Raw genomic sequence first — 25,527 nt, 5'->3', positions numbered from 1 at the left:
GACAGCCTCAGCATTTCTCTCAAGGAATTTTTTAATGTTACTATTTATGTTAATCTTCCTTTTAGGAACAATTAGATCATTTAAGGAATTTGCCTCTGGCTACTAAGTAATGACTGGAGCTAAGAAAGAAAAAAGTTGGGATAACTGATCAAAAGTAAACATTCTTGCTTGTTTTGAATTATATGCAGAAATAAAAATCTCCCACAATCCTCTCGTTTTTAATTTATTTTTAATTATTGTTTCTTTCATTTTCTTTCAGAACTCTTGATGTTTCAGTGAGCTTTAATGGAGGAAAATCTGTTATCTCAAGCTCATTGATAGTCACAGCCACAGAATGTGTAAGTAAAAAGTTGCATAAAGTTACTTTTTAAAAATGATTCCATCCAGAGATAATTTACAGATTCTGAGTGCTGTTGCATATTATAATAAGGAAGATGCCAACAATGGCACTGGAGAGCACCACAAGGAAAACTTTGTATAGAATTCATTCTAGATTCTGTTTTTTTCCTTTAGTCTCATTAAAAAGAGATTTTAAGATAGGATAAGTTTTGTTCTGATATTCATAAAATTCAGAAGTCATTTAAAATCAAAATAAGGTAGGAGAATGATTTTCAAATGAAACATTTTTATTAAAACATTAATTATCAAAATGGAATAATTTTTTTTTGTGTTATGAAGGTTGGGTTATTGTGTCTAAGACATTGATCACGTTTTTGAAATTATGAGTGTATTTTAATGGTGAGCTCATATTTTTGTTCCTTTTAAATGTTGGTGCTTTCTAACATGAGTAAATAATTTGATTTCAATAGTTTGCTATATCTTAAGTTTGAAACTCTATTTTAGTTGAGATGATTGATTTGTATTACCTAAGATGCAATAACGTCAAATGTAAACTTTGTTGTTAAGATAGTGTTTTCCTTGTAGGAACTTTTTAGGGTTCATGGAAAGTTTTCATATTCAGTTGAACATGAAAACAGAAAGCACTAAAAGGGACTGATCACATGGCTATTATTTTTATGAGTATATTATCTTTGTAAAAACTACAGTAATCAAAGCAAGAAACCCCAAATTCTTGCCGTTCAAAATACCAAAATTACAAACCAAAACATTTTCTCACATCTCATGGTTGCATGGTTTTATATTTTGATCTTCATTTTTAAAGAAATGTTTTTATTTTTATTTATTTTGAGAAAGAGGGGGAGAGAGAGCAGGAACGGGACAGAGAGAGAGGGAGAGAATCCCAAGCAGGCTCCACGTTGCCAGGGCAGAGGACTTGAATCCACAAACCATGAGATTATGACCTGAGCCTAAATCAGGAGTCAGATGCTTAACTGACTGAGCCACCTAGGTGCCCCTTCCTTCAAAAAACAAAGTAACTCAATATTATCTGTATAGAGACAGTTGTCTTTCTCACTGTAAGAAAACATTGCAAGGAAAACAAACATCCATAAGGACCTTGGGCCACTACTAAATTTTCTGGATAACTCTTTATCAACACCTGTCTCTGTTTGAAAATATCTAGGTTTTTTTTTCTCTCTTCATTTGCAATTCATGTTGCAATTTGCAAGTTTTCTTATCTCTCAGGATGTGGTTAGATTACAAATTACGTAGTTTCTCAGTGATTAGCTCACTAAATGATACTCTTTCTCCGTCCTTCCTCTTATTCTGTTCCTCTAGCCATCTTTTCTCATCCTTGTATAGGATACAAAGACTTGTGTCCCATAGGCACTCACAATTTTGGTGTACAGGGAAGCTGAGGTTAAATGACTCATTTTTGAATTTACAAGTCATGTACTTTTAAGGGAGTCTTCTAGGTCTTTCCGGTTCTCAGGAGAGCACATTGTGACTCAAGGTAGTTTAAGAGTAAGGTGATTTTAGAAAGAGTGACATTGGTTGTGTCAGAGATGGAGAGAGTGAAGGTGCAAGTTGTAATATTAAGTAAGGGATCAAAGTAATTTTTGTTGCAAACGTGAGATATGAATAAAGACTTGAGGAAGGTGTGAACGTGAACCCTGAAGACCACCCAAGGAAAGAGTGTTTTATGCAGCAGGAGCAGCTAGAACAAAGCCTAAAGGGTCATTCTGTCTGACAAGTTTAAAGCAAAGCAAGGTGGCCAGTGGGCTGGAATGGAGGTATCCTGGGAGAGCAGGAGTCTCAAGAAGAGTAGGAGAGAATGGGGGGGGGGGGGAAGGGGACTGATTGTATAGGGTTTTGTAAGTCATATTAAGGACGTGAGTTTTTCTCCTGAGTGAATTGGGGAGCCATTGTAAGGTGACATGATATGACTTAATACTTTGAAAGGATCATTCTGGCTACTGTGTATAAATAGATTTTGCAGAGAGGGGCAAGTGTGGAAATACAGAGACTAATTCCTTTCCGAATTCAGTAATCTAGGAAAGGGGAGAATGGCTCCACTAAATGTGAGATGGTAAGAAGTGATTGGATTTGAATACATCTGTGTAAAGGTGGAACCTATGGGATGCCTAGACAGAGTAGATGTGGGTGTGAGAGAAGGACATTCACAGTAATTCTTTATTTTTTATTTAAAAAAATTTTTTTAATGTTTATTTATATTTGAGAGAGACAGAGACAGAGCTTGAGTGGGGGAGGGTCAGAGAGAGAGGGAGACACAGAATCGGAAGCAAGCTCCAGGCTCCGAGCTGTCAGCACAGAACCCGATGCGGGGCTCGAACCCACGGACGGTGAGATCATGACCTGAGCCAAAGTTGGATGCCCAACCTACTGAGCCACCCAAGCACCCCCACAATAATTCTAAGTGTTTTCACATGAGGGACTAGAAGAACGTGTTGTCATCAGGTAGAGCAGTGTTTGGAAGAAGATGAGGACTTCTTTTGTTTTGGAAATGTTGAGTGAAAGATGTCTATACAGCCATTTCAGTGGAAATATCGTAAAGCAGTTGAATATACAAGTTGGGAATTCCAGAGAGAGGTCTGGGTTGAAAGTACACATTTGGGCACTGTATAGGGTGAAGTAGTCAATGAAATTCCACATGATTTTTACTGAAAAAAGAAAAAGAAAGTGACTTTCAAGAGGTTAGAGCAAGAAGAGAAAGAGCACCAGAGAAAGGTTTTGTTTTGCTTTAATTTGGAGAATAGTTGACATGCAGTATTGTATTAGTTTCTGGCTGATTTGATATTTACGTACATTTCGAAATGGTGACCGCCATAAGTGTAGTTACCATCTGTCACTATACAGAGTTGTTACCATATTACTGACTGTGTTCCCTGTGCTGTACGTTATATCCCCGTGTTTCATGTGTTTTATAACTGGAAGATGGTACTTCTTAATCCCCTTCACCAGTTTCATCCATACCCCCAAATCCCTCCCCTTTGGCAACCACCAGTTTGTTTTTGAGAAAGGTTTTGTATTCATGGAGGAATCAGGATAAACTGGGTCCTGAAAGGAAAGCAGGACCTAGGCAAGAAGAAAGGAGGGAAAAGCAGATTACAGATGAAGAGAAAAATGAAATTGAGGGTGGATGTATTTGATTGGAGTGAAGATGGGAGGGAAACTTGAAAATAGAAAATTTAGACCAGATTATCAGTAGCCTCAAAGAAGAAAACAACCAGGTGGAGTTTAGAGTTCATCCCATAGGTCTGTGGTTCCTAAACCCCAGTGCACAGAAGTCAGTGCTGAAATGAAAAAAGAAAAGAAGATGGATTATATTTTTCATAATGCTAGATTTATTCAACTTGAAAGAATTCTTTTATTCTGAAATTGTTCTTTCTGCCACTTTAGTTTTGCAATATCCTTTAACTGAAGAAAGGATAACTGTAATAATTTGTTGGATCAGCCCTTCGTTCGTTTTTTATTCTTTCCTTCCCTCTCTCTTCCCTCCTGGCTCTCCTTTCTTCTTTGGAATGGGAGAAATATGTAGCAATAAAGAAAAACTGCACTCAACAACATTAAACAGGTAAGAAAGACCTTATTCAAGGTTATTATAAGGGTGCCTGACTGGAGCATGTGACTCTTGATCTTGGGGTTGTGGGTTCAAGCCCCACATTGGGTATAGAGATTACTTAAAAAATAAAATCTTGGGGTGCCTGGATGGCTCAGTCGGTTAAGCGTCCGACTTCGGCTCAGGTCATGATCTCACGGTTCGTGAGTTCGAGCCCCGCATTGGGCTCTGTGCTGACAGCTCAGAGCCTGGAGCCTGCTTCAGATTCTGTGTCTCCCTCTCTCTCTGGCCCTTCCCCTCTTGAACTCTGTCTCTCTCTCTCTCTCTCTCTCTCTCAAAAATAAGTAAACATTAAAAAAATAAAATAAAATAAAATAAAATAAAATAAAATAAAATAAAATCTTAAAAAAAAAAGACTATTGCAATAGGGGAGAGATTGAACTCAACAGAGGTGGGACAAGGGAGGGGAAGGAATTGCAGGCCACCTGTATATGCTAACTGGTTTTACCCAAAATAGAAATAAACTTTCTCTTATTTTACTGACAGGGGGTAGTGTTAAAATTTGGAGCTAGGCACCCATGAAGTTAGGCTACTGCCCTTCCACAGAGACTGGGAGATAGGGTTACCATCTTGTTTGGTGAATACATTTCAAAGGGGTAGCTCTCAGGTTGAGAGAGACCTTCCCCCTTGGATCTGTAAAACTGGAAAGAGACTTAAATATATTTCAAAGAGGGAGAGAAAGATTTTGCAATTAGAAGTTTTCTTTTTTCTTTTTTTTTTTTAAAGCTATGAGCACAGTGCCAGACCATTCAATATTTATTCAATCAAGAATGCTAATTCAGCTGTATATAAACTAATAGGAGGAGACAGATATGCAAACATATCAGGGCAATGGTATTATACAACAGATAACACTGTTATCTGTGTGAAGTAGGTATTATTTTTTTTTCAATATATGAAATTTATTGTCAAATTGGTTTCCATACAACACCCAGTGCTCATCCCAAAAGGTGCCCTCCTCTATACCCATCACCCACCCTCCCCCCCCCTTGCAATTAGAAGTTTTCTAAAGTAGATTCTCTCAAAAAAAGGGAGGTCATGGACCTATTGCCAAGAGGAAACTTATCTGAAGTTTAATCAAGATGAGGAAAAATGTAAGCCTTTGTTGGTCAATAGAATTAGTGAAGTGAATGAGAGAAGGAACAGTTCAAGAAATGGGAAAACCAGGACACTTACTATATAAAGGAGCCGAAGGAAGATGGAACTCCAATATGAAAAGAAGGCAGCATTAAGTGCTTCAGAGAGGTGAAAGAGGAAAGGTCAGAGGGGTCACAGTTACCTTGATGCTTCAGTCTAGGTTGATGATGTATAGTTTTCTGTGGGAATTTTATTATTCCAGTAATTATTATAGGATAATAAATACTATAATTTTCATTATTGTATTGCTAATAATCATAGCATAATTCATTTTTCCTATTAGAATAGTCATTGTTTTGTACTCAAATACCTCTAGTGTGTGGTAGTGATATTATATAACATTTGAGATGTGAAAAGTGAGACCATTGCCATGAGATGCTCCTGCTGATGTGTGCATTAAATCTCTTTTCAAAACAGACTAGGATAGTGGGTAAGATGATGATAAACACTCGGGTGTTGCATTAAGTGGTATTCAGTCTGTCAGGCATTTTCAGATATGATGAGATGCAGTTAGTAGTATTACTCATTCTAGGATGATGCTTTTGGCTTTCACAGATATTTGAAAGCCAATGAAAATAAAACACCATTGCTTTGGCAATCGATTAATCCTCATAGAAATCCCACAAATAAAGCAGCCCTTCTGTGTGCTCCGAGGGCATCCAGGCTCAGTTCTGTTAAGGCACTACGTCACTGAACTGTAATTTCCTGTTTACTTCTGGGCTTTTCTTACTTGTTTCGAGATATTGACAGCAGGGCCTGTCTCACTCCCTGCCTTCCTCCCAGTGCCTGGTCCTTACACAGGGCTTGTGCTCCAAAATTATTTGTTAAATGAATGGATGTAGATCTAGTTTACAAGTGGGAAAATGAAGCTTCGATGTATGAGATTTAAGATTAGGGCCCAAGGAGGGCTTGTATTTAGACAGTCATCTCTCTTTATCTATGTCAGAAGATCTGCTAAATGTGTCTCTGCTTAAAAAAAATAGTGAAAGGTATCTTTCTTCCCCCTTTGAACACACTGTTCTGACTCTTGACATAACAGTATCAAAAATGTTTCTTGAGCACACAATGCCAGACACTGTGCTAAGCACTATACATGTGCTAAGCACTTTATGACTTCATTTAATACTTAAAACTTAAGAGGAGGCTCTTACTGTTACCTTAATCTTACAGATGAGGAACAGAGAGCCACCTCTTATCTCTCCTACACATATATGCAAACACATCAGAAGGTGCTTCTTCTATTCGGTAGACCCAACCCTCAGCAGGGGGTATGGCTTGATGAGAAAGAACATCGGTTGATTTTAGCTCTCACTGCCCCTGAGAGGGGGGACATGGAGCCTGGAGGCTCTAAAGGTTAAATTATCTGCTCATATCAAGTAGGTGGCAGAATCAACAATTGAATCCAAGTCTGTCTCCGCCCACCCTGGCCTGACCACTTGTGCAATCTGCCATTTGTAACTAGGTCCTAATTTGATTTATATAAAACAGGGGTTGGCAACTTTTTTTTTTCCTGTAAAAGGTCAGATAGTAAATATTTCAGGGTTTCAGGGCTACACAATTTCCATCACAGCTACTCAACTCTGCCATTCTAGCACAAAGGCATCTGTAAATACTATGTAAACAAATCCATGTGGCTGGTTCAACAAAGCTATGTACACTGAAATTTGAATTTTATGTAACATATTCTTTTATTATTATTATTATTTGAGAGGGAAATGGGAGAGGGGCAGAGGGAGAGACACAGAGAATTCCAAGCAGGCGCCATACTAAGCGTGGAGCTCGATGGAGGGCTTGATCCCACAACCTGGGATCATGACCTGAGCTGAAATCAAGAATTGGACAATCAACTGGCTGAGCCACCCAGGTGCCCCATAACATTTTTGTTTTTGTTTTTGTTTTAATTTCTTTTGGCTATGTAGTAAGATAAAAGAAAAAAATCTTAACTTGTCAGGGGTCTTATGAAACACATGAGCTGATTTGGCCTTTGGGACATAGTTTGCTAATTCCTGATATCAAATATTCCAAAAGAATCCAGAACATGAAATCATCACCCATTCTGTTACTGATTTTTCTTCCCTGAACTCTAAATACATAGAAACAAAAATTGTGGAGACCCATTTCCCCTTCTCTGAGTCTCTGTTTTTTGTTTTTTGTGGTTTTTTGTTTGTTTGTTTGTTTTTTTAATGTGGCTGCTGTGATTAATTATTTTCTGGTAGCTTACAACACTTTTAAAATTTTTGAGTGATTCCTTTCTCATAGTTATTTTGCAAGTACAGTACTGACTGATTTGTTTAAAAAAATTTTTTTATGCTTATTTTTTTTTTTGAGACAGACAGAGACAGAGTATGAACGGGGGGAGGGGCAGAGAGAGAGGGAGACACAGAATCCAAAGCAGCCTCCAAGCTCTGAGTTGTCAGTACAGAGCCTGATGCGGGACTCGAACTCATGAGCAGTGAGATCATGACCTGAGCCGAAGTCGGACGCTTAACTGACTGAGCCACCCAGGCGCCTGTGACTGATTTGTTTTTGTACTTCTATGATTCTCTCAGCTAGAATTTCACTTACATTACGCAGAGTGAAGTTTTTGATTGGAAAACTTACTTTTAATGGAGAAAAGGAAATCAGATGCAGATGAAATTCAAAAACTTAGTGTGTCCAGCATGACTACAAAATATGTTCTTTCTACCCCACTGTCGAGCTCAAGGCTCTGGTATGTCCTCAGTTAACCCTTAAAAGAGTTTTGGCTTATAGCTATAACCATCATCTGGGTAGTAAGTCTCAAACTGGACTCCTCAGCTAACTTGCACAACCTACTCTTCACAGACATGTGAGAATGCCATTTTTTTCAAAACTATGGTTAGAAAGATTCAGTCCAACAAATAGCCAAAAGAAAGGGTATCCAATAAATGGACATTAATCCAACAGATGTCCAAGTCTCTCTGTATTAAAAAGAACTACCACTTTTGAGAACTTTGTGTTTCATACCCTCTCTTCAGCTTCTTCAGGTGCTACTAAATCCCCTCTACCTATGTTCCGCCCAAAGTTGTCTTTCTCTTGTCCTTGCAAGAAGCCACTATTTCTACCATACTTTCTCCCTGCGCTTTCTTACTTCCTCAAAGTGGTCCTCTTAGAACTATAGACCAGGTTAGTCTCTACTTTTACTTGTCTCTATCGTAGTTGCCTTCCTTGCTCAACCCTTGCTCAAGGTTTGTCTCTCCAACTAACCTGTGGGCTTCATGAAGACTTGTCCAACTTGGTAACTTTGGCACCTACTTATTTAAAAAGTGACTTGTAGTTTCTGCCTGTGACACAGATCTATGTGTCATCATGGCTAGTTTCATTTGTCTCCTAAGTCTGCAGTTTTCATCTTGCTGTCTGCTCTTAGGACTGAAGTCTATGTGTTTGACCTTTCCTTAATTTGTTTATAAAGCTATGTGAACAATGAAATTATTTCCCTTTCAAGATGAAGTCTTTCATGCTCTGATAATGGCTCTGGAAAATGAAAACAACAGAACTGGGAAAGCCTGAATTTGTATCCAGTTAACTGAGCTAATTTCTGGGACTGGGGCATCCAGGGACTGTGTCATATACTTACGGCACTGATGGCAAGGTTGGGCTATATTATATTCTTTGCTTCCTTTGACCTGCTTTCCATCATGCTCAGGTTAAATATGATAAAGATTAGGTCTGTAGGTCTTTAGAAAGTGTGTATTTTCGGGGTACGTGGGTGACTCAGTCGGTTAGGTGTCCGACTTCGGCTCAGGTCATGATCTCACTGTGAGTGAGTTTGAGCCGCAAGTCGGGCTCTGTGCTGACAGCTCAGAGCCTGGATCCTGCTTCAGATTCTTTGTCTCCCTCTCTCTCTGCTCCTCTCCCACTCATGCTCTATCTCTCTTTGTCTCTCAAAAATAAATAAATGTTAAAAAAATTAAAAAGAAAAAGAAAGTGTGTATTTTCTTTTTAATTTTATTGAAGGTGAATCTTTGGAGTCCATTGACATAATATTGTCATAATAAATATATATTTGCATGTGGATGTGCATAGTGTCTTATTAATGTTCCTAATAGAGTTATTTTTTTGGAGGAAAAATTAAGAACTTTAACTGCCTATCATGGTGAGCCCATCTACTGTATATTCTGTCAGTATGATTTTCTGAATTTCCTGCTAATGACACTTTCATAGAAAGAAAAAAAAGACACCAATAAAATCTTAGCAGATTCGTATCTTCTGGTTGCATGTTCTTATTTCTGAACACAGAGTTTGAATTCTAAGAAAAGAGGAAACCAAATGTTCATAGAACCTTTTTGAAAACTGTATAGCACAGACAAATGGTGAGCCATTTCCATGAGTGCTGTGACTAGATCCTAATGTGGGAAAAGACTGGTAGGGAATGCTGTATTCATTCTGTACATAAACAATCAGATGGGAAGTATCTTATATAAGACCTTATATTTGAAGGTAGAATCATGAATTTATGCATTTGACAGCATTTCTCCCATAGGATATCACATTTTTCTATGTGTTTCTTTGACATTCTTTTCCTGTCATATTCCTGTTTGCCTAGATTTTAGAGCTTAGCGTAATCAAGGCTGTGGAGAGTCACATGATTTGTTCATGAATGTTTAGAAGTCTGTGTAGAAAGATGTACTTTGAGTATTTCTTAGGTAGCCTGATGTGTGTTCTGAATTGTTTTCTTTGACTTTAGGAACAGAGAACTTAGATATTTGCCTGGAAAAATTTCTGAAAAGTATTTATATTCTCTCTCTCTCTCTCTCTCTCTCACATGTGCGCGCGCACACACACACACACACACACACACCACACAGGAATTTCTATGTGCAAGACAGTGAGTGATTTAGATATTTCAGATATATTAATAACTAGATTTGAGGTTATATTTTCATTCTACCAGACTCCACATCAAGAAATTGCTACATGAGTCCATGTCTTTTTATTTCTTATATTTTAGGTTAATTCTTTATGGTAAATATCATGTAGTTGCATCTTCTAGAGCCTTAAGAATGGTCATATAGTGAATGATAGAACTCGGTGAAGATAGTGTGTGCCTGTGTGAAGTTTCGAAAGTTATTTTTGTTGTCTTCTGTGAGAAAAGTTAAATAAAATGATCAAAGATTCTAAGTGATACCTTGGTGGTGCCAGTTTGGGTTCATTTGCAACCTAATAGCAGCTACAGAAATTTACCTCCTATGGTTGTTCCCTCTTCCTTTCAGATGCAAAATCAGAAATCAAAGGATAGCTTTAATTGTTCATGTGTAGTTGAATCTTAATCTTCTGAAAGTTTCTGAAAGTAATGAATGTTTTATGGTTTATGCTGCTCTGAGAATTAATTATTTTAAAAGTAGATTTATTAAAACTGAGCTGCTAGTAATCGGTATCTATAAAAATTGATCTGTTTTGGGATAGCTTCCAAGCCACTATATGCTCATCGTTTTTCCTTTTTCTTCCTTTGTGATAATAACTGGTGGTACAGGGAAATGATAAGCATGTGTCAAGATTTTTCTGATTAGCTGAACCAAGTGTATTTGGCTAGCACTTCTTGCCACTTGTTTTGAAAACTACCTTCTCTTCTCTTCTCAGTTATTTACATGTAACTGTCTACATAGTGATTATTATCTCTTTTTGTGTGTATGGCATTATGTTTTGCACTTTAAATCCCACTATAAAATGTTCTGACTGAATACTACCACCGTTGTCACTGAAACATCAGAAAGTCTCTCAGCTTTGATCGATCCCATCATTTCTCAGTGTGGATTCTAGGGAATCCTAAATTTAAATATTTAGATGTTTCAAATGTTATGAGAAAAACAATGGTTCTGTGCTGGTGTAAGTTGAACTTCTTTACTGCAGAACCATTCAGATACTTAAAAGTATGTTAACATGCAGAATGATTGCCTACAAGAGAGAGATAATAGTAATGGCTTTTTTCACAAAGAGTTTCATGCTTTGGGAACAACTGGCTTTCTTGTTTTGTAGATTAGAAAACCGTCCCTGAGAAATTAAACAACTTGCTTAAAATTAAAAGTCTAGACTAATACTTTTAATGCAGTGCCATTCTAAGACAGATACTGCTGAGTCCCCCCACACCTTGCCACCCCTCTCGCTGTCAGCTCTTGTGATACAAGTAGCTCACTCTGACCTCTGGGCTTGTACTTATTTGTTTTGAATGACAGGACATGTATTTCTGAAAAACTGCCCATGAAGTTCCAAATTTCCACCTGGAGAGTGTGTTGATTTATTTACATTTTTTTCCTTCCCTGCATTCTTTCCAAGAAAGAAAGAAAGGAAGGAAGAAAGGAAGGAAGGAAGGAAGGAAGGAAGGAAGGAAGGAAGGAAAGAAGGAAGGAAGGAAGGAAGAAAGGAAGGAAGGAAGGAAGGAAGGAAGAAAGAAAGGAAGAAAGAAAGGAAAGAAGGAAGGGAAGAAAGGAAGGAAGGAAGGAAGGAAGGAAGGAAGGAAGGAAGGAAGAGAAAGACACACATACCAAAAAACAAAACATTATTACTGGGGGTACCAGAGTAGGATTTTAGAGACACGCTTTGTCCCGTTGGGAACTTTATCCCCACACTAAAAATTCAGTAAATACGAGTCTTCGCATCAGTAGCTTTTGCAGTCTAGTTTTTTAGAGTTCATTTTCTTAATGCCAAGCTCATAATTTTAAATGCCAAACATGGAATGTACATGGGTAAGTAGGTTGGATGTAACCCCATGGCTTTCTAGAGCTCCTAACGAATAGTGGCAGAAAAGAGAAATTAAAGAAATCAGTTTATCAAAAGTAAACAAACAGGGCCGCCTAGGTGGCTCAGTCGGTTAGGCGTATGACTTTGGCTCAGGTCATGATCTTGCAGTCTGGTCCGTGAGTTCGAGCCCCTCGTGGGGCTCTGTGCTGACAGCTCAGAGCCTGGAGCCTGGAGCCTGCTTAGGATTTTGTGTCTCCCTCTCTCTCTCTGCCCCTCCTCCACTCGCACTCTGTCTCTCTATCTCAAAGGTAAGTAAACATTAAAAAAAAAAAAAGGAGGGGGGCGCCTGAGTGACTCAGTGGGTCAAGTGTCCCACTTCACCTCAGGTCATGATCTCATGATCTGTGAGTTCAAGCCCTGCATCGGGCTTTTGTGCTGACAGCTCAGAGCCTGGAGCCTGCTTCTGATTCTGTGTCTCCCTCTCTCTCTGCCCCTCCCAAGCTCACACTCTGTCTCTCTCCCCCTCTCAAAAATAAATAAACATTTAAAAAAAAACTAAAAAAATTTTAAAATAAATGTTAAAGATTGAAGTACAGAGAACTATGAATTGTGTAATAAAGAGAGATGTTTTCTATCTTTTCTTTTTTTTAGAAAATTTTTATTAGTTGATGGAACACTTTGTTTTTGTTTGTTTTTCAGATTTTTATTTAAGTTCTAGTTAGTTAACATATAATGTAATATTAGTTTCAGGAGTAGAATTTAATGTTTCATCACTTACGTACAATACCCAGTGTTCATCATAACAAGTGCCCTCCTTAATACCCACCCATCTAGCCCATCTCCCACCCACCTCCCCTCCATCAACCCTCAGGTTATTCTCTATCCTTAAGAGTCTCTTATGGTTTATTTCAAGGAGGGGCATTTTCTAGCCACAGGGTGCAAGACAGGCTTCCTGGGGAAGTGACTTAAGCTGAGCACTGTAGGATGAGTAGGTGGTGGTTACAGGAAGGGGATTGGAGGCAGAGGTAAGAGCAGGTTCCGTAGGGCTGGAGGATCTTGGCATTAGGAAGTGAGCAGACACCAGTGTGGTTCTTGAGTGGTTAGTGCTTGAGCTGTGGTGAGAAATCTTCTGATATGTGAGTGCAGAGGTTGCTTTCTTGCACTGATGCGTATGAACCGTTTGCCAACAAGAACCATTGTTGTTGGTTTCTCATTTGCTTGGTGATTTTTGATATTCCTCTTGCCCTGGCATTTAAATACATAATGCAAGTAGCTTTCTATCATCAAAAAGTCTGGGAAAATGCTGCATACATTCTGCCTAGAAGTAATCATGCTTGCAATCAAAATATTCCATTCTCAGAGACTATAGAGACCCAGACTGCCCATTCATATAACCCCAGATAGTGATTTTTCCTACATTCTTTAAGCCATCATTTAAAAGTGTCTATAGCACTTTGGAAGGTTTCGTATTTATTATTGACTGTTTTAACATATATGAAATAGACTATAAAGGAATTTACCGAATTTAAAGGAATATAATAGAACTCTGATTTGACATCATTACGCTTTTCGCATCGTTTTCTGGTGTTTCCTTAAAAAACAAAAACAAAAACATGTATTTGGGATTTAACTCTGCGCTTTACTGACCACTTTGTTTTTGTCTTCTGCCTCTTCTAGTCTAATGGGATTGCAGCCATCATTGCTATTTTGGTGTTACTGCTACTACTGGGCATTGGTTTGATGTGGTGGTTTTGGCCCCTGTGCTGCAAAGTGGTGAGTAAGGAGGATTTTTAACTCTACTTGTTTGTAAAGCAGTGAGATGTCAAGTAAGGCCTGGACTGTGAATCAATGCCACTTGGTCAACAACAGCAAAGTTTCAGTTAGCAAATTGAATTTTAGGAGCTTTTTTTACTATAATAAGTTCTAGAAAACATGCATGCCAGTAAATGTTTCTTATAAAACTTCATCTAAAAAACATTTCAAAATGAAGCTTGGAGGGAGAAGGTGAGAGGGTGGGGGAAGAGGTAGTAGGGATAAAGGGCTTTCTACTCCAGTACAAAAGAATTTCCAGTAAGTTGAATGATACTTTCTGTTGGGTTCCTGGGGAGAAGTTGCTAATCTGTCATGTTTTCTTGTCAGTTGCTTATTGAATCTTTCATTACCTCTTTGGAGAATCTATTTCAGGACCATCTCTGTTTGCCTCTCAAAAAAACATTTTAGAAATAAATTGTGTGCAGATGTTAGGGTTGCACAGGCAGTTTTGAAGTTACAATGGTTTATTTGAGTTATTTTTCCTGTTTGAGTAACACCTTTGAAAGAATACAGGTTTATATTTGTTTTCTATCGCAACTTGAACAAATTGCTCTGCATTCCGTGGCTTAAAACAACACAAACTTATTATCTAACAGTGATTTAATCACATATCCAAGATGGGTCTCACTGGACTAAACGGGGCTAAAAGGGAATGGCAGAGTTACATTCTTGTCTTAATGCTCTGGAGGAGAATCTGTTCCCTTGCCTTTTCTGGCTTCTAGAGACCACACACGTCCCTTGTTTCGTGGACCCCTTCCTCCATCTTCAAAGCCAGCAACATTGCATCTCTCTGACTATTCTTCTGTAGTTGCATCTCCCTCGGGTCTCAGCCAGCTGAGAAAGGACCTCCAATGTTAGGAAACCATGTGAAGAAATTGGACCCAGCTGGATAATCCACGATAATCTAACCTCTCAGCATCCTTAACTTTATTATATCTGCCAAGTCCCTTTTGCTATGTAATGAAAATTATTCATAGTTCCAGGGACAGCTTTGGGGGGACCATTATTCTGCCTACCACAGGATGGAATGTTGAGTAATAAAGTTCAGCACATTTATGGGGCACCTGGGTGGCTCAGTCAGTTAAGCATCCGACTTTGGCTCAGGTCATGATCTCACGGCTTGTGAGTTCAAGCCCTGTGTCGGGCTCTGTGCTGACAGCTCAGAGCCTGGAGCCTCTTCAGATTCTGTGTCTTTCTCTCTCTCTCTCTGCCCCTCCCCAGCTCACACTCTGTCTCTCAAAAATAAATAAACATTAAAAAAATTTTTAAGTTCAGCACATTTCACGCAACCCAATTTGGATTGTTCAAGTTTCATAGAAAAGATTATCCTGAAGAAGCACTCATTCAAAGCATACCTCCTACTTAGTTTGATAGTATTCTTTTTATTATCAGCATATTATGTAGAACTTTATATTCTGTAGATCACTGTGGTGTTGTACCTAATATTACTAGACTGCCTTTTTTCTCCCTCACCTTTGCTGACTAATTCCAAGTTCCTTATAACTTCAGGCACTACTTTGCATCACTCCTGCATTTATTATTAATTGTACTTGAGTCCATTTTCATAAGTCAACTTTACAATCCTTTATCGCAGAGCAGTTGGCCCATATAAGAGGTATAGAATTAACTCAGACAATGGTAGAGACAAGAAGCATCCTGTCTCTTTGCTGAACTAATCAGTTTCCTGCCATAGCAGTTTATGCTCAGACAGTTTCCTGTTGTAATCTCGATCATCCTAGATATGGTATTTTTGGGTGGCTAACATTCTTGAGTCAAATTGAAAGCAGAAAGGTGCCCTAATATGATTTGTGCTCCTTGGTTTTTTAATTTAAATTTGGCCGTGGTGGATGTCCTTTCCTTCCTTACTTTGCAGTTTCATTTATTATTGATCAGAGGGCTCAAAAGTGTCAAAGTATATGATTTTTTAAAAAGACATGCGATGGGGTGCCTGGGTGGCGCAGTTGGTTAAGCGTCTGACTTCAGCCAGGTCACGATCTCGCGGTCCGTGAGTTCGAGCCCCGCGTCAGGCTCTGGGCTGATGGCTCGGAGCCTGGAGCCTGTTTCCGATTCTGTGTCTCCCTCTCTCTCTGCCCCTCCCCCGTTCATGCTCTGTCTCTCTCTGTCCCAAAAATAAATAAAAAACGTTGAAAAAAAAATTTAAAAAAAAAAAATAAAAAGACATGCGAAAACTAAAATGGGCTTCTTTGGAGCATTGTTAGATGCTCCAAAAATGTGGGCAAAGTTTCAATGGAGGGGCATGAGTGTCCCAATAGCAACATTTGTAAAGCACACTAAGAACATAAGGAGGAGGGCTTTACCAGAGTCACGGGATTGTTTCAGAGAAACCTGACTGGGCTGATGACCCCACACTGAGTTTTGAATAATGAATAAGATGTTTGCAGTTGAGAGAGATTTCGGATGAAGTGTGTGTGTGGAATTATACTGAGTTATTCTGGCATGCTTTGGGGAGCACTAGGCTGAGGCTTACCTAGTGTGCCAGTGAAAGGGAAGTGTGAAAGATGGTTTGGGATTTAGGTAGGAATCTCATTTAGGGAGGCTTCCTCTGTCTTTTAGGAAGTTTGAGCTCACCCCAGGGATGATGAGAAGCCACTGGAGAGATTTGTTCAGTATAATCCCCTGAAAGAAGCTTTGCTTGCTTTACAGCAGTGTCTACTCAGGTCTGGTCCTGGTGAGGATTAAGTCTGTATCCAGCTGAGTTTCCATCAACAATTTGAAATGGAAAGCCAGTGACAGATGATGCACCTTGGATATGGCCAAAGCAAAGGAATGCTAACAAAGTGAAGATAGGAGTTAAGGTAGAAGCTAAGTGAGCTAGGGAAAAATGAAGAGGTGATGTGACGAAAGGGGCACAGGGGCTTTAGCCTTGTGAAACAATCTTGAGAGTGTCAAAGGGTGTTGTGGTGCAATTGCAGGATATTTGTTTTACTTTGTTCCTTTTAGAGAATATGTTTGTGCAATGCTGGACTTAGAATGTAGTTAGCTAAATAATTCTTAGCAGTTAAATTATTAAGGATCAATTTAACTTTGACTATCTACTGTTACCAGTAATATGACTTTCTAATGTGAAATGAGATGCATTTATTTCAGCTTGGTGTTGTACAAATTTTGTTTTGTTTGAGTGCTTTCAAAGTACTAGTGGCAGGGGCACCTGGGTGGCTCAGTTGGTTGAGCATCCGACTTCTGCTCAAGTCATGATCTCACGGTTTGTGAGTTTGAACCCTGAATCAGGCTGTCTGCTGTCAGCACAGAGACAGCTTCGGATCCTCTGTCCCCTCTATCCCTGCCCCCACTCCACCCACTCTTGCATGCCTTCTCTCTTTCTCTCTCTCTCTCTCTGTCTCTCAAACATAAATAAACATAAAAAAAAATGAAGTACTAGTGGGAAACATTTAAATTTAATGTTTCTGGGGTGCCTGGGTATCTCAGTCGGTTAAGTGTCTGACTTCAGCTCAGGTCATGAATTCGCTTTGTGGGTTTGAGCCCCATGTTGGGCTGTGTGCTGATAGTTCAGATCCTGGTGCCTGCTTCAGATTCTGTGTCTCCCTCTCTGTACCTTCCCTGCTCACACTCTGTCTCTCTTTCTCCACCTTTCTCTCTCAAAAATAAATAAACATTTAAAAAATTAATCTTTCAGCTGAAACATGACTAAAGAGCTTAAAAATGTCTGTTCTCAGGCACATTTAGATTATGTCCATGATCCACTTCCTTGGGGATCACATGCTCAGGAGCTCTTATAAAGATAGAAAGCCTTGATATAAAGCTCTGAACAGAGTCCATAATATTTGTCACACATTCTCATTCAATCATTTCATATTTTATGTAAATATCTTATGAAGTGATTTGTTCATTGTTCAGAGATTAAAATTTCAAAATTTCACATTTACCTGATCAATAACTCAAAAATGACGGTGTTCCTTATACTTCAGACAGTGGTTCTCATTTTTTTTTTCCTGCCCCAAATAACCAGAAGGTCTCAGAGCAGTAGTGGTAAGATTTCCCATGGTGATGATTCTCCCTGAAGGGAAAGACAGGGCAGTTTCTCTAGGATTCAGTGCCATTTGGAGAAGCCTGTGGGGTTTGCTGAATAATGGTCTCTAAAGATATGCAGGTCTTAATTCCTGGAAATTGTGAATGTTATCTTATATGGCAAAAGAGACTTTGAAATGTGATTAGATTAAGGATCTTGAGCTAGGGAGGTTGTCCAGGAGGACCTACTGGTGGGCTCTAAATGCAGTCACAAGTGTTCTTGTAAGAGGGAGACAGAGGGAGATTAGCCTACTCAAGGGGAAATGGCAGTGTGACCATGGAAGCAGAGACTAGAGATGCAACACTGGTCAGGGAATGCTGACCGTCACCAGGAGCTCTGGGAGGCAAGCAACAGATAACAGTCCTGGAGCCTGTAGAAGGAACCAGCTCTACTAATACCTGATTTTAGCCTGATAAGACTCAGTTCAGACTCCTGACTTGCAGAACTGTAAGAAAATAAATTTTCTCTGGTCTTAAGCCATTGCAATTGTGGTAACTTGTTGCAGCCATGTTAAGAAACTAATACAGTTCTTAAATGATTCTGATATTCCCCAGGGTTGGGAATGACTGCCCAGGGCTATTGATTTTGGCAATTCTTAAGTAACACGTCTTCGGAGCAGCTCGTTACAAAAACTGTTCATGGAGTACAAGAGGTTGTAAACTGGAAGACAATGAAATATTCTTTAAAATGTTAGCAGTGGTTCCAAGGCTATTCAGAAATCAATATGCATTTTTAAAAATTAGAATTATGTTTCTGTTTTGTTCTGAGTAACCATAAAATAAATGTGCATAATGTTTTATATACTGAGTAGAAGTTACTTACTGTTTCAGAGTGACAAGGAATTTTTGGGAAGAAACAGGTTTCTAATTTTCAGAGGTATTCAAGGCATATATGTCATTAGAACCATTTGACAACAGAGATCCATGGACAGTTCCCTCGGGGTGCTTGTTATTTGCTAGAAGAGGCCAGTATCATCCTATTCATATTCAGAAACTGAACCACTGAATTCCTTGAAAGCTAGAAAGTGACCATTTTACTCTGCAAGGAAAAGCAAAGAATTCAAACATTTAACTAAATATGTCTCTGAAACTATGACATATACTTCATTAGCTGTACCAAATTAGCATGAGGAACAAGAAACACATCAAAATCATAACTATCCCCTCTAGAATATTTTATATTAAAATTTTAAGCAACGGGTGCCTGGGTGGCTCAGTCGGTTGGGCATCCCACTTTGGCCTAGGTCATGATCTCTCTGGTCTCAGGTTCTAGCCCCGTGTCAGGCTCTATGCTGACAGCTCGGAGCCTGGAGCCTGTTTCAGATTCTGTGTCTCCCTCTCTCTCTTTCTGCTCCTCCCCCACTCACACTCTGTCTCTTTCTCTCTCTCAAAAATAAATAAACATTAAAAATAAATTCAAAATTTTAACCAAAATCCTCAAAAAGTTACCCAATGGTACATTTTTGGTGATACTTAAATGAAATTAAGATTAAATGATTATTTATGTGATCATTTGTTGAACATTTCTCTCACTTGATAGTATACTAATTTCATGAAGTCAAGTATTGTGTGTATTTTAATCATAGGCGTGTTACACATTATCTTCTTTGAACTATTTCAATTCTTAAAATTAAAACACTTGACATCTCTTTATCTGGAAGACGACTTCAAAATAGGGTAATCTGTTGCCAGTTTTAATCAAAATTCTGTCAACTATGGAGAAGCATTTTGCATGAGAGGATTTATGGTATACTCTTAGTTCTTTGTATGATTTTCACTGATTTTATTTAAAAGGTATTCTTTATGATGTATATACAATAGGAAAGGTGGCCTTTGCCATTTCTATACAACAAGAAGTAAGATACAAGTACATAAAATTTTTTATTATTTTTAATTTTTTTTTAATTTTTAAAATGTATTTTTGAGAGCGAGAGAGAGAGAGCGAGAGAGAGAGTGTGAGAAGGGTAGGGGCGGAGAGAGAGGGAAACACAGAATCCTAAGCAGGCTCCAGGCTCTGAGCTGTCAGCACAGAACACAACACAGGGCTTGAACTCACAAACCACGAGATCATGACCTGAGCTGAAGTCAAATGCTTAACTGAATGAGCCACCCAGGCTCCCCAAGAATTTTTTATTATAATAAAACTCTGAAGTAGAAGCAATTTAACTTTAGTTGCTTCTATATATACCCCACAGGGGTTTCAAACCTGAGGATTGTGAACTTGGGTGGGAAAAAAACTCTTTCTTTTTACTTCCAACTGTAATTTATCATTTCCTTCATTTATAAATGTAGGCTGCTATTCACAAAAGTATTGTCACCAATAGTAATTACAGGTATCCTATATCACATACAATTCTTCAGATATTTTTGAAATATCTTTTATAAGTAACACAACTTCAAAATTAGGATAGTTCTCAGTTCTCATTATTTAATGAATTAATAAAGTAGCATATATTTCTATATCAAAAATTTGTGTGTGTGTGTTTACAGAATTGATAATTATATTTCAATATAATTGGATTCCTTAAACCTTTTTTTATTTTAATGTCACTTAATTATTCTGGGAAGAGATCCATCGGTTCACCAGATTGCCAAAAAAGGGCATAGAATAAAAAATGTTAAGGAAAAACCTGTGCAATAAAAAATCTGTCCACTCACAGACTACTTACTGGGCACCTAGGTGGCTCAGTCAGTTAAGCATTGAACTCTTGGTTTCAGCTCAGGCCATGATATCACAGTTCCTGAATTGGAACCCTGCATCGGGCTCTGTGCTGACAGCATGGAGCCTGCTTGTGATTTCTCTCTCCCTCCATCTCTGCCCTTCTCTGGCTTGCTCTCTCTCTCAAAAAATAAATAAATAAACATAAAAAATAATGAGACTACTTACAAATTTTAAATCTTTCAGTTCTGTTGAATGAGTGTTTTCAAGGATAAGAGAGAGAAAGAGGGAGAGAGAGAGAGAGAGAGAGAGAGAGAGAGAGAGAGATCATTTAAAATGTTGCAGAATAGGGGTACCTGGGTGGCTCAGTCAGTTAAGCGACTGACTTAGGCTCAGGTCATGATCTCATGGTTTGTGAGTTTGAGCCCAGTGTCAGGCTCTGTGCTGACAGCTCAGAGCCTGGAGCCTGCTTCTGATTCTGTGTCTCCCTCTTTTGCCCCTCCCCCACTCATGCTCTATCTCCCTCTGTCTCTCAAAAATGAATAAACGTTAAAAAATATTTAAAAAAATTAAAATAGGGGTGCCTGGGTGGCTCAGTTGGTTGAGCATCAGACATCAGCTCCGGTCATGATCTCATGGTTTGTGGGTTCGAGCCCTGAACCCAGCTCTGTGCTGACAGCTCCAAGCCTGGAGCCTGCTTTGAGTTCTGTGTCTCCCTCTCTCTCTGCCCCTCCCTGTCTTGTGCTCTCTCTCTGTCTCTCAAAAAACAAATAATAAAAAAAAAAAATTAATTAAAATGTTGCAGAATAGTGTCCTCTGTGTGCCAGAGCTTTCCATGACAAATAGAAATCTGAAACAATCATAGTTGGAAAACTACCTAATAATAATCATAGTAAAAAGAGTCTTCATGCAAAGCTGAAATTTTTAGGCACTATCATTAGTGAATTATAGAGTGTGTTGGGTTTGCAAACTATTCCGTAAGGGGAAAAGTTCTCATTTTGTGTGAAGTTATTTCTTACCATCTGTTTAAGAGTCTGTATCCTGCTCATTGAGGATCCTCACATCCATCCTTTAGAGCTGCTTTTCTTTAGCAAAGACATCAGCTGCATCCTTCCTTAATCCTTAAATTAAAAATGAGGGCAGGAGAGGTTAAAAAAACTTATCATGTACTGAGTCATGAGTGGAATATCAGAAAATATGGGTGTTTTCATCATTGTTTAGCTTAGAAGTTCTGTTGAGTTTATGACAGATTTGTTTTACTGCCAGGATGGCAGAAATGACAGTCCTATAGTTGTATCATTGGAATATCCAGACACTCTGCAGAATTACAGATGTAAGGCTAATGAGGTGGCAAACAAAGGCTTTCTGGAGTGTTGTCAATTAGAGGGTGTTCTGCAGCTGCAAATAAATATCTGAATATGCTGGAAATGATAAATGTTCACTTTGCTCTAGTGTCCTTGGCCAAAGTTCTTCATCCTCAAGGGAAAATTGCAAGCTCATTTTTCCTTGGAGCATTTAAGACTTTACATAAAGATCTCATAAATCTTAATTTAAAAAACCATTTTAAAAAGTTATCTTTTTAAAGCCCAATTTGCTTATAAGTAAGTTGAGCTTTCATGATGAGGATATATCTGACTGCAGCTCCATGGAATCATTTTCTTAGCCAGCAACAGCTGTGCTGTTCTTTCTAAATAGTAATAATGCTTCTATATTGCACTTGTCTTTTATTGTTGAGGAGGGCTTTTGGTGCCTTTATTGAGTTACTTTGAGAATAGCCTGATTTTTTGGGGGGGAATGCACAATAAAATAGAAGTAATTTGAATTTTAATATGCCTTCCTTGCACCATTAATTAAAATGATTTATGTTTGGTTGCCTCCTCGAAATAGAGTGTGATGTTAGTACTTACAGCTTCCATGGTGATGTTTTCCAACAGAACATCATTTGCGAAAACAGGGTATCAAACTCTCCCTGGTATTAGTTTATTTGCTTTGACAGCAGCACCTTTACTTAACTCTTGGCAAAATACACTCTCACACTATTCTTCCCAATCCCCATTTGGCACTTTAAGTTATATTTATTGTCCAGACCTCCCACCAGCTCTTTATTTGTTCAGAGTAGGAATCTTTGATCATTGATGAGTGTGTCAAGGAGAAGAGGAAAGGGAGGATGAGATAAATCAGACCGTATTTTGATCTGGATGATGAAAGGATCTAACTTGGTGAGATTCAGGGGAAAAAAAGTCCCAAATACGAATGTAAGAGAACTTTGTGTTTATGCGCTTCAGAGGAAAGGCACCACACTTGCTCTCTGATCTTATCAAAAAGAAAAGGAGAATGAAAGGAAGACCCCATATATTTCAAACAAACTTTTCTAAACACTGAGAGTGACTTCTCTATTGTTTGTGGGCTCTTAGTCGCTTAGATGACATTGCTGATAAATTGGGCATTTGTTTTTGTCACTGGCAAGAATCAGTCCTGAAACACGACTTGATCTACAGGCGTTGTACAGTATCTTATTCTTTTTTAATCCAAGGCAGTTCACTGTTGACAGTTCTTTTCACTCTTTTCTGAATATTGGAACATATGATTGCATCAAGCTGGCTGCAGGCTCCAGTGCTGACATTTTCTAGCGCAAAGAATGCCCACATCACTCGAACATTTGAAAAGTGTTAATGAGCGGATCAAAAGGACTGTTGCCTGAAGCAGCTAACTTTTTTTTTTTTTTTAAGAAATCGGCTCTCCTCCAAACTGAAATCTTCATTCTAGCAGCTAAGTAGATGAGATGTAATCCTCCCTGATGATGATAATAACAAATGAAAAAAAAAAAATTGGAGGAGAATCAAACTCTACATATGGTTCATAAAGTGGTGAAAGTGTTTTCCAGAATCTTCAATACAGAACTAAAGGATGCTAAGTGGAAAAAATCCTGGCAACTAGGCAATATTATGCCTTTTAAAATCTGCAAATTCTCATAAAATATGGTGCATATGAATACATCCTTTTCTGAAATGGATGTGTTCTTGCACTATTTAGTACAAGAATGGGATTCTCATGACTGTTATTTTTAATGTATTTACATTGACAGTAAGGTTTCCTTTTCTCCTGCACTAGTGTTACTGAAATGTAGGGATATCAGTTGGACACAGATTTTTGCCATTTTGGCTTTTGAACCAAATGGCTTCAGATTATTTTCACCATCTATGGTTACTTATGAGAGCCTGTAATAGAGTGGAGGGAGGGAACATTTTGAAACATCACATAAAAGCCGTTTTATTTCTTGTTCCAACATTTCTAGGTCAGTGATGTTGGGCATATTAATTAACAAGTTATGTCTCTATAAAGTGGGAATGATAACCTCTATCTTTCATAGTTACTATAAGGTTTAAATTAAACTCTATCTCTCTCTCTCTCTCTCCCCCTACCTACCTGCCTACCTACCTTCTTATTCATCCACCCATCCATCCATCTATCCATCCATTCATGCATTCTAGCAATTAACAGATACTCAACACATCTTAGGTCTTTTTTCTTTTCACCCTTCCCCTTTGCAGTCCAAACCTTATTTTATTTTTAAAAAAAATTTTTTAACATTTTTTTAATTTTTGAGAGACAGAGTGTGAGCAGAGGAGGGGCAGAGGGGAGAGAGAGAGGGAGACACAGAATCTGAAGCAGGCTCCAGGCTCTGAGCTGTCAGCACAGAGCCCGATGCAGGGCTCAAACCACCGTGGGATCATGACCTGACCCGAAGCTGGAACCTCATCCGACTGAGCCACCCAGGTGCCCCATTCCAAACCTTATTTTAAATGGATGCCATGTGGCAGAGGAAGTTGAACTCAGAGTTTGGAGATAGATGGACCTGGGTCCTGGATTTGAGTCCTAATTCTGTTTTCTCTTTGTGCATCGCTAGACAAGTTATTGAAATTAGCATCTCCCTCTCCTTATATTTAAAATGTGGATAAGTATGGTAACTGCACAGGGCTACTATGACAATAAGAGAAATATAGAGTATGTGGCATATTGTAGCACCAGTAAAGGGTGGTTGCTGTTAATAGTCATAACAGCACAGAGATGAGCCTTAGCTCTGGTTCAGTTTCTGAAGGTGCTATTCGTTGTGGTGGTGGTTGTGTCCCTTAATTTACTAGATCAAAATTTGATGTAGACAGAGTTTTAAGGGGTGTATTTCCATTGTTAACAATGTAGAAAATATACTTGTTAGAATTTCAGAATCAATTGAAATTTATAAGTCATACATTTAGTCATAAGTAAGATTACACATTATTGGAAAAACAAACCCTTATGTTCTTTTCTGGAACCAGGTGGATACAAATGCATGTTGATATATGGCCTACTTAATTATGGAAAGGCCTAGAAGCAAAGACCTGCTGGAAAAAATGTGATACGTATTTTTTGTGTTCTGTCAGAATTTTCATGTTGGAAATTACCTACAATTAATCAAATTTATTTCCCAGATGAAGAAAGTTAGGATGGTCTAACGTCTTCCCACCTGCCATTTAGTTAATTAGTTCTCTGATTTTATTGGTTGAAAGAGAAATTTGATGCTTCATTTTTTTTGAAACTAGCAGTGTTTTAGTTTCATGGGAACCTGTGTCTATTTGCTTATCATTTATATATTTATATATTTTTTCTCAGTATTTTTCTTTAAATGTAGAGGTTGGCTACAAGCCTTTGTGAACATTCTCAGCTAGCTCCTTCAGGTTACTTACAATCATATTTTTAGTATCGCTATTCTCAGAGCACTTTCTGAGGAACTGGTGATACTTGTAAAGAAGGAGAAATGATTATTGCCCTTAAGAAGTCGACACTCTTATGGGGTAATTGAAAAATTCCCAAATAAACATATAAGTCCAAGCTAATGAAGCATGAATGATTCAACTGTGCAGCAACATTTATTTTTAGAAGTTTTAACATTTTAGATAAAGCAGTAGAAAGTTGGGGGAATGGTTCTGTGAAGGTTGGATGGGACTTAACATGGAAATGGGCATTTTATTTGGGGCAAGCAAAATAACCTTCACTTTTTCTGGAGTAGCGATGCACATAGGGATGTTTGTAGATAGGATGTGAGGGCATAACTGCATCATACTGATGCATTTGAACCATGAGAATAGAATTGCTCGTTCACATATATGTCCTGTACTGAAAAGAAGCTTTGGTTTTCCAGGTTGTGGCTTATAAAAAA

At 38.4% G+C, this 25,527-nt stretch overlaps 1 protein-coding gene across 3 annotated transcripts in view; it reads left to right on the top strand.

Moving 5' to 3' along the window:
* Positions 1 to 25,527, top strand: part of ANTXR2 (ANTXR cell adhesion molecule 2) — a 153,149-nt gene that overhangs the window by 60,241 nt on the left and 67,381 nt on the right. For 2 of the 3 annotated variants that reach the window (XM_049632104.1, XM_049632106.1), the window contains exons 11-12: positions 260 to 338; positions 13,490 to 13,585. In XM_049632104.1, coding sequence (XP_049488061.1) covers positions 260 to 338; positions 13,490 to 13,585 — 175 coding nt within the window. The remainder of the gene's footprint in view (positions 1 to 259; positions 339 to 13,489; positions 13,586 to 25,527) is intronic. The other variant, XM_049632105.1, reaches the window with a different exon arrangement.

This window comes from Panthera uncia, chromosome B1 (assembly GCF_023721935.1).
Source record: "Panthera uncia isolate 11264 chromosome B1, Puncia_PCG_1.0, whole genome shotgun sequence".
NCBI classification, from domain to species: Eukaryota; Metazoa; Chordata; class Mammalia; order Carnivora; family Felidae; genus Panthera; species Panthera uncia.
The sequence above is the reverse complement of the archived record's forward strand: the minus strand, read 5'-3'. Positions and strand labels throughout refer to the sequence as shown.